General features: G+C 38.8%; 1 protein-coding gene across 1 annotated transcript in view; it reads right to left on the bottom strand.

The window, feature by feature from the left end:
* Positions 1-2,574: 2,574 nt before the first annotated feature.
* The window catches only part of cacnb2b (calcium channel, voltage-dependent, beta 2b), a 64,292-nt gene continuing 53,022 nt past the window's right edge, over positions 2,575-13,844 (bottom strand). Inside the window, exons 11-16 of the mRNA XM_060919055.1 lie at positions 12,462-12,571; positions 12,146-12,154; positions 11,361-11,512; positions 7,949-8,044; positions 5,307-5,477; positions 2,575-3,303 (exon numbers count right to left, since the gene is read on the bottom strand). Coding sequence (XP_060775038.1) covers positions 2,575-3,303; positions 5,307-5,477; positions 7,949-8,044; positions 11,361-11,512; positions 12,146-12,154; positions 12,462-12,571 — 1,267 coding nt within the window. The remainder of the gene's footprint in view (positions 3,304-5,306; positions 5,478-7,948; positions 8,045-11,360; positions 11,513-12,145; positions 12,155-12,461; positions 12,572-13,844) is intronic.

The raw sequence follows: 13,844 nt of genomic DNA, 5'->3' as shown, positions 1-13,844 counted from the left end.
GTCAGGGAGACTGCCAAGAGGCCTACAGAAACACTGAAGGAGCTGCAGGAACTTCTGGCAAGTACTGGTTGTGTACTACATGTGACAACAATCTCCCGTATTCTCCATATGTCTGAACTATGGAGTAGGGTCACAAGACCAGAAGCCTTTTCTTACAAAGAAAAACATTCAGGCCTGGCTAAATTTTGCAAAAAAAAAAAATCATCAACTCTCCCAAGTTGAACTTTTTAGCCACAATTCCAAAAGCTATGTTTGGCGTAAAAACAACACTGTGCATCACCAAAAGAACACCATACCCACGGTGAAGCATGGTGGTGGCAGCATCATGTTTTGGGGTTGTTTTTCTTCAGCTGGAACAGGGGCTTTAGTCAAGGTGGGGAGAATTATGAACAGTTCTAAATACCAGTCAATTTTAGCAGACCTTCAGGTGTCTGCTAGAAAGATGAAGATGAAGAGGAATTTCATCTTTCAGCATGACAATGACCCCAAGCATACATTGAAATCAACAAAAGAATGGCTTCACCAGAAGAAAATTAAAGTTTTGGAATTGCCCAGCCAGAGCCCAGACCTAAATCCAACTGAAAATCTGTGGGGTGACCTGAAGAGGGCTGTGCACAAGAGATGCCCTCGCAATCTGACAGATTTGGAGCGCTTTTGCAAAGAAGAGTGGGCAAATATTGCCAAGTCTAGATGTGTCAGGCTGATAGACTCCGACCCCAAAAAAACTGAATTCTGTAATTAAATCAAAAGGTGCTTCAACAAAGTATTAGTTTAAGGGTGTGCACACTTATGCAACCAGCTTATTGTACATTTTTTATTTTTTATGTTTTCCCCCCTAACAGATTTGTTTGTTTTTCAATTGAATTGTACAGATTATAGGTCACATTAAAGGTGGGAAAAGTCTTGAAATTATTTATCATGGTTTCATTTTTTTTACATCAGAAAAACTATCATTATAATGGGGTGTGTACATTTTTTATATCCACTGTATATATTAAGATAATGTATCAATATATAAAATGAGTAATAAATTTAAAGATAATAAATAAGCAAACCATTCTAGCAAGTTTATTCTGATAAATAGTACAGTATATTACAGCACATACTAACCTCTATTCATTATCAGTCCAAATCTACCAAGGCATTAATGAGGTATACACAAATGCATAGAAATTATCAAAAATTTATGCATAGAGTAATTATATTCTCTACAGGCCTGAAAACAAGAACAGTACTTCAAGTTGTGTCAAAAATCTTGTAATTTGAGATGAATTATAAAATTGGGATGGCTGTAAAAACCAAGAAATAAACCAGAGTGTGCTATTGGAGTCTGTTGACATCAAAAGGAAAATGGGGCACACTAAAGTATGACAATCATATTTCATTGGCTATACGTGTTAACTTTTTTTCTACACAAACCGAGGCTGTGAACAAAGCTGTGTGCTAACATACTATCATCGGCTTATGATCATATTATGTTTGTGTTAAGATCACCTTTATTAGATCTGAAGAATGGTCTGTTATAATTTGAGAATTAAAAAAATAATTACCAGATTAAGGCAAAGAAAAAATAAACAACTTTTGTCATCTGTGTCAGGGGAGTAAAGGTTATGCCCTGGGACAATACTGAAAGTCTGTAAATCATTCGATCATTATCAGAAATCAATATTAGTGCAAAATCTTGTAATAAAATGAGAGGATTTCCAGGGCAAAATTCAGAGCTACTGTACCAGTCCTTATTTATGATTTTTTAAAACAGTATCACAGACAGTTTGATTAAAAAAAAAAAGTGCAATATTATGGTGCATGCATACAGAATTTGAGAAGTATGCAGTGCCACTGTATTCCTCGAAATGATCAGAAACATGTATTTTCAGAACTGGTAACTGCTATATGATCAGCCTCAGATAGCATGAGGGGCTGGGAATGACTAAATAAAAGAATAAAGGTGAAAGAATGAATGACATATAAGTGAGGAATGGAAAGAGAAAGCAAACAAAGTGCATACTGTAATACCAACAGCTGTACTATGCCAAAAGTCCCATCAAGATCCTCTGAGCCACTTTTTATGTGCAATTTCATTTAATTTTTAGCTTCAAGTATGATTAGCCTACCAGTAAAAAGTTTCTTAAGGCAAACTAAGGAAGCAAAAGCTAGTTTAATTTTGTTATTTCACATTTGTTTTATGAGATTACATGCCTATTAGATGGGAGAAACAGAATAATTCTGTAAAATGGCTCAAATGAAAACAGCAGGTAGCTATAATTAAAACGACACTTACTTTGCTCATGACTGGTTGGCCTTGCATTTAACAATTAACTTTAAACCATTCTGGTAAGAAAATTAAATAGATTGGCATGTAAAATATTGAGATTAATTAGCTGTAGTAAATGGTTTTAAAATACCAGTACATTTTTGAAAATAATTAGGTAACCTGCATTTGCAACTACATTCGAAGCATATACGGTAGTTTTACATTGTGCATGCTTTTGGTGAGACCTTTGAACAGTACAAGTATTGGTATTACAATTATCTTTCACACAGCAGTAACAGCACACTGCAAATCCACATCAGTCAGTGAATATACATATCTCTGTTCCAGTTTCTAGCCTCATCATGTCTGTTGCTTTCCCTCTCTTTGGTCCTGACTCTGTCTCGCTCTCGGCTACGGTAGTGGTATTGGTGTTCAGAGCTGTAGTGCTGTTCATGTTCAGCTGATTCATAGTGGTCTAACAGCAGTCTCTGTTCATGAAGAGAGCGGAGCATTTGTTCATTAGAGGGGCGTAGCTGTCTCTGATGACCATGCTGCCTGTTGCGCTGATTGTGCTTCAGCTTATAGTCAGGTCCATAGTCATTGGGAATGTCTGTGGTCTTACGGTGGTGATGGTGGTGGTGATGGTGGTGGTTTTGGTCTTTATGAATTGTAATCTGAGTTGAGTGTTTGGTCTCAGTTTGATCCAATCCTTCATCGAGCATCAGATGATGGCTCTGAGGCTCTGAGTTCTTATTGGTCACATAATCTATGTCCATGTTTTGTAAGTGGGCAGGGTGGTGGTTGTGCTGTTCAGCGTGGTCTGTGCTGGTGCGATGGTGGTGGTGATGATGATGGTGACGGTGGTGATGGTGGCCATGTTGGGGTCTCTTTGGTTCATTCTTCAGGAGGTGCTCCTCCTCAGCTGCCTCTTCCTCTCTCACTTCTTCTTTTTCACCCTCGTTCTGCTCCTCATTCTGGGGATGGTCCAGTTGGTTCTCCAGAGATCCCTTTCTCTTAGTAGCCACCGTCCTCTTGCTTTTCGAGTCATCCTAATGTTACAGATTAGAATAATGAAGGTAAATGAATATACCATATCATTCTTAAAATATCTTGAGTTACTCAAGATGATTTTATCAAAATTAGTTTTTGGACAAAACTATCTGTCCAAGCAAGTTGTTGACCAACTTAGCTCATTCAAATTCCTTTTTTTATTTCATATTATTGTGCAGAATTAAAGTGCACCTCTTCATTATATGTATGCAGAGGGCTTATTCTGAGAACTGGAATGATACATTTTCTGACATGTTTTTGAAAGGTAGATAAATATCATGGACAAAAATCAGTTCATAAGCTGATTGATGACATTTCTAAATTGGACTATCCAAAAAAGTATTGCCAATTAGGATTCATAAAATTCAGTACCCCATGATGATTTAGACATGTTTAAGTATGATGTATATTTTAAAGTCTTCTTTTAAGTATCCATTTAGATGGTGGAGGCAGGCTTGTAGTACTTGAGTCCAGGACTTGGACTCGAGTCCGACTTGTGCCCTAATTTTAAGGACCCGTGACTTGACTTGGACTTGAGCACTGATGACTCGGACTTGGACTTGGACTTGTGCATTAACTGCATTCGGACTCATAAACTGGAGATGAGGACTCGGATTTTTTCTTTATTTTTTGTAACATGCCATAATAATTTGGCATAAGATATTTATATCTACATTAATTTTTGTACGAATTTCGTGCAAGAGTGTCACACCTGCATGCCTTGGTGTGTGCATCAGATAGACTCTTGGGTGCGCTCTGGACAGCGCATGCACTGAGCAGACTCTCGCGTGTGTGTGCTGTAAACGACTCGCACCTGCACAGGATTAACGCGTAATCAGCTCGCCTATATAAAAACTATGAAAATGCACTTACTTTGCGAAGTATTGAGTTGCATTGCTGACACATTATTGAGCCTTATTTCCTTGTTTGGTTTCCTGATCCCTGATTTCCTGTTTCTCGTCTTTGATTCTGCCAAGTCTACGATAGCCTGTTTGTGCCTCACTCGACCTATTGCCTGTTTCACTGTTTTACAATTTTCCCTGCCATTCTGGATTGTTTACCTGTCTTCACTTGTATTAATAAACACACCTTTTGCACTTACATCCATCTCCCAACCATCTCTGACAGAATACGTCGCACTCCCTGACAAAGAGAAGCACATTCACCTGTTCATATGTCATGTTCAGGAACAAACTAATGTTAATGGCGCTGAAACAGCCGCCGTCAAATGGTGCGGTTGGAGTCTTGTTCTCGGACTCGACTCAGATCAACAGTGGACTCGACTCAAAATTTTTTTTTAATGACTTGGACTTGAACACTGAGGACTCGAGACTGGACTTGGACTTGAGGTTTAGTGACTCAACTACAACACTGGGGGGAGGCATTTCATCCAATAGAATATATACTTGTTATTTATTGTCATATGTAGCAGGTTATAGAAGAGTGATCAGATCATTTTAAGAAGGATGCTTTGAAGATGCTTATTAAAGAGAGTCCTGGTCTGGAGAGCTGACAGGAGGTGGATATAGGCATACCAATCTGGCATACAAATTTAAAGCCATACATGCATTAGCTTTTATTTATTTTGTCAGGTTTATGCATACAAATTAAAAGTATATTCTTGGTGGTTTAAAATGTCTTATTGTCCTTAATACTGGAGAAGAGGAAACCCTTTCTAGCACTATTGAAACTAAACAAACTACTGTTGTTTAACAAAACATCCAACTATATGAAAACTATATAAAGACTAAGCTACTTCCTAAAAAAGGATTATACTCTCTTATAATCTATTTAAATCCAGCATATGCCATATCACTCACCAGAGTTTCTTCTACCTCATATCTGTCTTCTTTAAATAGTTTTAGTTGATGGAGGGGAAAAAAGAGTTACAAATGACAGCACACATAATAGTAAAAGTGTCCTTCTCAACTACTGTACTTAAGTAAAGAATGGAACAGAAAATTGAATGAACCCTCCACTGCTTTTTGGCATGCATGTGTACCTTAGCAGGTGTGGGGCTGCTGGGGAGTGTGCTCTCTGTGGGCTCCAGCGCAGGCTTGGCTGTCTCCGTCTCTGGGGGGTGAGTGGCTCGCCAATAAGACTCCAGGTACTCAGATATATGCTCACAGGCATCTGACAGCTGGTTCTCATCTAAGATGACATCAAATATCTCCTAAAAGATGAAGAAGCTGAGGGTGAGAATTAAACTTGTAGGAATCCATTTAACCCCTTCGGACACAAGGAAAAATGCTGTGGAGCTTCATGTGTACAATTGTACACATTATGTCTGAAGGGGTTAATATATATTCACTGAATATATATTATCATAGGTATCTTGTACTGAAGAAGGAAAAAAAATAAAGCTGGACAATCCATTGAAACACGTATAATATAAGCCAAAGGGCAGTTGCTAAAATGCACCAGTAAACATTTAAAATACACAATTATATAATGCAAATTTAAAATGAAATAATTAGACTAAAATGAATCTTCAATTTAAAGTACATTTTGTCTTCATTTAATAGCTTAATTTATTAGTTGTGCATAGGGAAACAAAGAAAAGTAAACCTCTGAATATCCAAATCCCAATTTAAAAAAAAAAAAGAAAAAGTGTCTGAATTATTCCAACAAACTAGTTTCTGATTAAGCCCTCAAGCAAAACTCAGATAGAGTCGCATGCAAGAAAACATATTTAACATGCATTTCTAATTGCGATATTTCATTTACCAAGAAATGTAAAAGAATTAGCAAGTCATGCACAATGTTAATAACACACAGGTAAAGTATTTTGTGTGTTTGTTTGGTTTGTTTCACAAACATAGTGGAGCATACAGTGTCTTGCAAAAGTATTCATTGCTTTTGGTGTTTGTCTTGTTTTGTTGCATTACAAGCTGGAATTAAAATGGAATTTTAGGGGGTTAGCACCATTTTTACACAACATGCCTCCCACTTTAAAGGTACTTTTTTATTGTGACACAAACAATAATTAAGATTTAAAAACAGAAATGTGGAGTGTGCATAGGTATTCACCCCCTTTCATATGAAACCCCTAAATAAGAGCTGGGCCAACCAATTCACTTCATAAGTCACATCATTAATTGATTAAGATCCACCTGTGTCCAATCAAAGTGTCACATGATCTGTCACATAATGTCTGTATAAAGCAACCTGTTCTGGAAGGACCCTGACTCTGCAACACTACTAAGCAAGCAACATGAAAACCAAGGAGCCTCCAAACAGGTCAGAGACAAAGTTGTGAAGAAGTATGGATCAGGGTTGGGTTATAAAAAATATATCCCATATCCCAGGGAGCACCATTAAATCCATTCTAGCAAAATGGAAAGAATATGGCACCACTACAAACCTGAAAAGAAAAGGCCGCCCACCAAAACTCACAGACTGGGCCAGGAGGGCATTAATCAGAGATGCAAAAAAGACACCAAAGATAACACTGAAGGAGCTTCAAAGAGCCATACACTCCACAGAGTGGGGCTTTCTGGAAGAGTGGCCAGAAAAACAAACACAAAAACATTGCTTAAAGAAAAAATAAGAAAACACATTTGGAGTTTGTTGAACTGCATGTGTCAGACTCCCCAAACACATGGAAGAAGATTCTCTGGTCAGATGAGACTAAAATTGAACTTATTGGTCATCATGGGAAACACCATGTGTTGGCACAAACCCAACACTTCCCATCACCCTGAGAACACCATTCCTACAGTGAAACATGGTGGTGGCAGCATCATGCTGTGGGGATGTTTTTCGTCTGCAGGGACAGTAAACTTGGTCAGGCTTGAAGGAAAGATGGATGGCACTAAATACATGGCAGTTCTGGAGAAAAACCTGTTTGAGTCAGCCAGAGATTTGAGACTGGGACAAAGGTTCATGTTCCAGCAGGAAAATGACTCTAAACATACTGCTAAAGCTACACTGGAGTGGTTTAAAGGGAAACATTTAAATGTCTTGGAATGGCCTAGTCCAGGGGTGTCAAACCTGATCCATAAAGGGCCGTGTGGCTGCAGGTTTTCATTCCAGCCATGCAGCAGCACACCTGACTTGGCTCATTCAATCAACTGAACTGTCTTCACACAGTCAAATACTTGCAGCCACACCCACCCTTGATTAAAGGGTGGGTGTGTCAGTTGATTGAATAAGCCAAATCAGGGTGCTGCTGCATGGCTGGAATGAAAACCTGCAGCCACACGGCCCTTTATGGATCAGGTTTGACACCCCTGGCCTAGTCAAAGCCCAGACCTCAGTCCAATTGAGAATCTGTGGCATAACTTGAAGATTGCTGTACACCAACACAATCCATCTAACTTGAAGGAGTTGGAGCAGTTTTGCCTTGAGGAATGGGTAAAAATCACAACTTTTCCAGTCTTTTGTTGCCCCTGTGCCAACTTTTTTTGAAATGTGGAGCTGGCAATAAATTCAAAATGAGCATATATTTTTTACCAAAACAATGAAATTCCTCAGTTTCAACATTTGATATGTTGTCTTTGTATGGTTTTCAATGAAATATAGGGTTTGCAATCATCACATTCTATTTTTATTTAACTTTTAGTCAGTATCATTACTCTAGTGATTCATATTCTGAAATAAGATGCTAAAATTGAAAACTTTCCATTCAAAAGGGAAACTTACATTGGGACATTGAGCAAGTTTATCTGCAGCCACCATCTGAACATTGAGGTGTTTGGTCTGGGACTTTCCCCTGGTCTTTATCAACCTGGCAAGAACCTGAAGCATCAGAGAAAAGAAAAACAAAGAAATGAAAAATGAACAGGACCTGGGTGGAATAAAATGGAGATATTTTGCCCCATATTCTCTCAGATTTCATTTAGTGGCTTGTGGTCAATTATAGTAGTTTTGTAACTGTAGCTCTTGTTCTATTTCACCCATTAGAATCACCAGAACCAGTAATAATATACTGAACACTAAGACCTGCAACAAAGCCAGAAAGTGGCACAGTATTTGAAATTTAAAAAAAAGTCATATAAACATTAGACCACATGCACCGAAAAAAAGAAAAAAAATCCAACCTTTAATAGAAAAAAAATTCATCAGAGAAAAACAAATCTCTCATCAAGAAATAATTATTTTCAACAAAAACACATGTACCCCTATTATTGGCACCCCTGAATTCTAGTGAACACAATGTAACTGAAGCATGTTTCCCATTTAAATTGTACATTTCTAAGTTGATTGGAGTGAGTAGGAACTTTCAAGCTGTAATCCATGACTTCCTGATAAACTGGGGTACAAATATGAGGTAACACAGAGGCCAAATTCCCTTAGTCATCCATTAACATGGGAAAGATAAGAGAACACACAAACCAAATGAGGGAGAAGTGTGTTGACCTTAATAAGTCAGGAAATGGTTATAAAAAAATAGCTACTCTCCTGAAAATGTCCATTTCTATTGTTAAGGCAATAATTTTTAAAAAAGTGGCAATAAAAGCATTCTATTCTATTCTACATGACTTATAGCTGACTTGGCACTATGCGCCTCGTTGGCTATCGGCTCATGTACAACTTGATTTCGTGGAATAACTGTTAAATATACATATACAGTGCTGAGCGTAAATGAGTGCACCCCCTTTGAAAAGTAACATTTTAAACAGTATCTCAATGAACACAAACAATTTCCAAAATGTTGACAAGACAAAGTTTAATATAACATCTGTTTAACTTATAACGTGAAAGTAAGGTTAATAATATAACTTAGATTACACATTTTTTCAGTTTTACTCAAATTAGGGTGGCGCAAAAATGAGTACACCCCACAACAAAAACTACAACATCTAGTACTGAAGATACAAGTTGAGGATCACTCTCCATCCAGCATCCAGTCACTAAAAGAGGTCATTGTTGAAGAATGGAAAAAGATTGATGATGCAAAATGTCGCCAACTTGTTCATTCTATGCCTAGAAGACTTGGTGCTGTCATTAAAAATCATGGAGGCTATACAAAGTACTAGATGTAGTAGTTTTTGTTGTGGGATGTACTCATTTTTGCACCACCCTAATTTGAGTAAAACTGAAAAAATGTGTAATCTAAGTTATATTATTAACCTTACTTTCACGTTATAAGTTAAACAGATGTTATATTAAACTTTGTCTTGTCAACATTTTGGAAATTGTTTGTGTTCACTGAGATATTGTTTAAAATGTTACTTTTCAAAGGGGGTGTACTCATTTATGCTGAGCACTGTATATGAAGGGTCCTATGCCTATCCTATGCAGGGTCACGGGCAAGCTGGAGCCTATCCCAGCTGACTTTGGGCGAGAGGTGGGGTACACCCTGGACAAGTTGCCAGGTCATTGCAGGGCTGACACATAGAGACAAATAAAAATTCACATTCACTGTCGATTTAGAGTCACCAATTAACCTAACCTGCATGTCTTTGGGGGAAACCAGAGCACTTGGCGGAAACCCATGCAGACACAGGTAGAACATGCAAACTCCACACAGAAAGGCCGCTGTTGGCCACTGGGCTTGAAGCCAGAACCTTCTTGCTGTGAGGGGGCAGTGCTAACCACTACACCACACGCACACACGTGTGTGTGTGTGTGTGTGTGTGTGTGTGTGTGTGTATACATATAGGATATTACACGGTGGTGTGAAGATGTGAAGTTTATTATTATAGGTCCTGCCCTGGGTATAGCACACTGGGAGCATGCTTGTCTGGATTTCTCTCACCATATTATGCACTGTTTCACATTTTCATCTGGATTTCTGTTACCATTGAAATCTGAGGCTGGATGACTTGCTCAGTCTGAGATGTGTCCTTGTCTCAGCAAGAGGCACAAGCTTTAGTGTGTTGAAGGTACAGGATTTTATAAAGAAAGTCGACTTGGGAGTGGTGCCCCATTGGTGAGAGAGAGTCATTAGGTATGCTTCACTTGCTCGCTGTGGACCAGTGCAGTGCTCACAAGGGTGACATTATAACATATCAACTGTCTGTAATTGAGGGCAGTCTAACAAGTTTTCATATTTTTCTTATGGTTCTAAGTCATCATCCCTGACAGCCTCCTCCACAAGCAGATCTGATCAAATGGATAAATAGGACAAAATACTTTCCTTTAGGTACTTCTAGACAGCAGTAAAATCATCCATGTCTCTAAGATGCTCAGTATAGGATCCCCTTCTTGTAAACCTCCTTATGACACTATGCTAGATGAATCTGACATTGAAAACTGCCTTTCTGTTATTGACCACTTCAGCAGAAAGAGCGAGGGAACCACATACTCTGGCGATAAGCTCACCTTGCATGCGTTGTTGGCCAGATGACTGTGGGGTGACCATGTATTTGAAGTTAGTATTTCTGCCCAAGGTCATCTCGCCCTATTTTTAAATCAATCAATTGACCTTGCAGTGTTCCATGAAGCTGAGCCTGCAGAGCATTCATTGTTGTGATCTACAGTACTTCTTTGACCAACCGACAGCCATCCAATTCTCAGCCCAACTGTTTGTATGTTCAAGAGGAAAGACACCTGGGGCTCCTTATCTTGTCAGAAACTGGCACACTGGACGGTGGACATCATAACCAAGACATAGAGATGGGCCGGATACCATGACATGATAGTCTACCACCATGCACTTTGTTCAGGTGGTTCTACAAGACTAACATCATCCCTTCCAGTGGTATGAGTGTGGCAGGCATCTCCAAACACCTTCCCAGTTATTCCTAAGATGTGTCAGTTCATCATAACATTGTGAACTACATTATCTATGCAGTTCTCACTAATCCTGCAGGTTAAAAGTGGTGAAATGAAATGCTAGATAAATATGTAGCTGTCATTCGATGAACCCCAGGTAAACAACAGGGTTTCCTGTCATTCAGAACCAATACCAACCTGGTAAGAACCTAAGGAGAAGGTACCAGGAAAAGATAGTTGTATGACAGCTGTATTTTGTTGTAACTACAGGGTGATCCATCACTTTGTGACTTTGTTGAAGGTACTGGCATCCAAGTGATTCCTGGCAAATATCTGTATATCAAAGAACCACAGTTACAAACCTACAGTAACTAGAATGACTATGAACTTAAACCTTGGGAGAAGAAATCTTGACATAGACGAGAATTGGAGCCAGGGACGTCTTGCTGAGTTGGAGTGGGTGGTTTATAGTGTCTGCATCCAGAACCACCAGCTGCAGGCTACGTGCAAGCTCAAAGATCCTCTCAATCTCTCCCTGTATCTGAGCTACAGGCACACAAAGAGATATTTTATATTAAACCAGCAAACCCTAATATAAGGAGTGTTTATGCAAAGCTTTTAACACCCGATTCTAGTCAGACCATGAAAATGAGCAAGATGAGTTCCATTGAAACACAATAACCTTACGGTCATCTTAATAGTCACAAACTCTATTCAAAGAAAACAAAAGTCTATAGTTTATCCATTACCAGACTGTATATTCTATTTCTATTTATTTTAATCTAAAATATCATAATTGCTCATAAAGACAACTCATAATTTGATTTGTATTGTTATTAATACAAATAGGCATGTCATACTACTGTGTACTATTAATGCAGAAAAAAACCTATTCAGCCACAATATACATAATACAAGATAATTCATGTAATAAAACTTCATGTATTCTGCATTTTATATTTTGCAGAAGGCTACCATATTAAAACTAATTGTAAAAATAACACAGTATCTCCAAAATACAAAAACAACAACAACAACAACAACATGAAAAGCCATGACATATTCTATATACTTCTGTATATACTTCTTGCATATAGAATTCTATATACTATAATAATTCTATATACTTCTTGTTTTATTATTACTGGTGATCATGAAAACCAAAGTAACAATACATACCAGCAGCATCTGAGGCAATATGTGGAAGAGAGTGAAAGGAACCAATTTATATTCCCCTATATAATGTTGGTACTTCACATCTGTCATCTGTGTTACCTCACAGTGTCACTGTTTAGTAGACAAAGGATTCTATGCAATTCCAAAGCACATATTGTAAACCTCTGTAGTTGTGTGTAAAAATGAGGTCGTACTATAACAAGAAAACTATAGAAATTAATGAAAATAATAAAATGAAATGACTGTGTTTCTTTGAAAGGCTTTCTTAATACTCTAATAATTGGTTTAGTCAGTACACTGGGCATAGTGGATATCTTACCAAGGCTAGAGCGTGTGTTGGAGCGATCCATTATAGCATGTTTGCTAGGGTTGTTTAGGATTGACCGCTTAGCAAGAGCAATGTCTGCTGTCACTCGAGTGATGGTTATTCTAACAAAGGAAAAAAGAGAGAGATTTACTACCATAAAGATTTCATACCTGACAACATAATTTACAATTGACAATAAATGACAATAAACTAACTAAAAAACTGATGAATTCTTGTTCTTAGTGACACTTAGACAATAAAAGAACAACAAAATTCAACCCCAAATCAGAAAAAGTTGGGAAATGGTATCCAATCCATTATCTGTAATTGCTTGTCCTGTGCAGGGATGCAGGCAAGCTGGAGCCTATCCCAGCTGACAATGGGCAAGAGGCGGGGTACACCCTGGACAAGTTGCCAGATCATCGCAGGGCTGACACAGAGACAAACAACCATTCACACTCACATTCACACCTACGGTCAATTTAGAGCCACCAGTTATCCTAACCGGGCGGCACGGTGGTGTAGTGGTTAGCGCTGTTGCCTCACAGCAAGAAGGTCCTGGGTTCGAGCCCCGGAGCCGGCGAGTGCCTTTCTGTGCGGAGTTTGCATGTTCTCCCCGTGTCCGCGTGGGTTTCCTCCGGGTGCTCCGGTTTCCCCCACAGTCCAAAGACATGCAGGTTAGGTTAACTGGTGACTCTAAATTGACCGTAGGTGTGAATGTGAGTGTGAATGGTTGTCTGTGTCTATGTATCAGCCCTGTGATGACCTGGCGACTTGTCCAGGGTGTACCCCGCCTTTCGCCCATAGTCAGCTGGGATAGGCTCCAGCTTGCCTGCGACCCTGTAGAAGGATAAAGCGGCTAGAGATGAGTTATCCTAACCTGCATGTCTTTGGACTGTGGGGGAAACCGGAGCACCCGGAGGAAACCCATGCAGACACGGGGAGAACATGCAAACACAGAAAGGCCCCCATCAGCCACTGGGGTTGAACCCAGAACCTTCTTGCTGTGAGGCAACAGTGCTAACCACTACACTACCATGCCACCCAGAAATGGTATGGAAAATGCAAATTAAAATAAAAAAAAAAGAAATTAGTGATTTCTAAATTTACTTTTACTTGTATTTCATTGCAGACAGTATGAACCCAAGATATTTCATGTTTTGTCTGGTCAACTTCATTTCATTTGTTAATATACATCTATTCCTGTGTTTCAGGCCTGCAACACATTCTAAAAAAAAAAAAGTTGGGATGGGGGGATTTAGGGTTAGAAATGAAGTAAAAACAATTAAATAATGAGATTATTTGAAACAGGTGATGTCAACAGGTGACTCTAATCATGATTTGGGACAAAATCAGTATCCAGAAAAGGCCTAGCTAGCAATAAGTCCAAAAGCC

Source organism: Neoarius graeffei, chromosome 1 (genome assembly GCF_027579695.1).
Source record: "Neoarius graeffei isolate fNeoGra1 chromosome 1, fNeoGra1.pri, whole genome shotgun sequence".
In the NCBI taxonomy this organism is placed as follows: Eukaryota; Metazoa; Chordata; class Actinopteri; order Siluriformes; family Ariidae; genus Neoarius; species Neoarius graeffei.
This window is presented reverse-complemented; position numbering and strand designations above follow the sequence as displayed.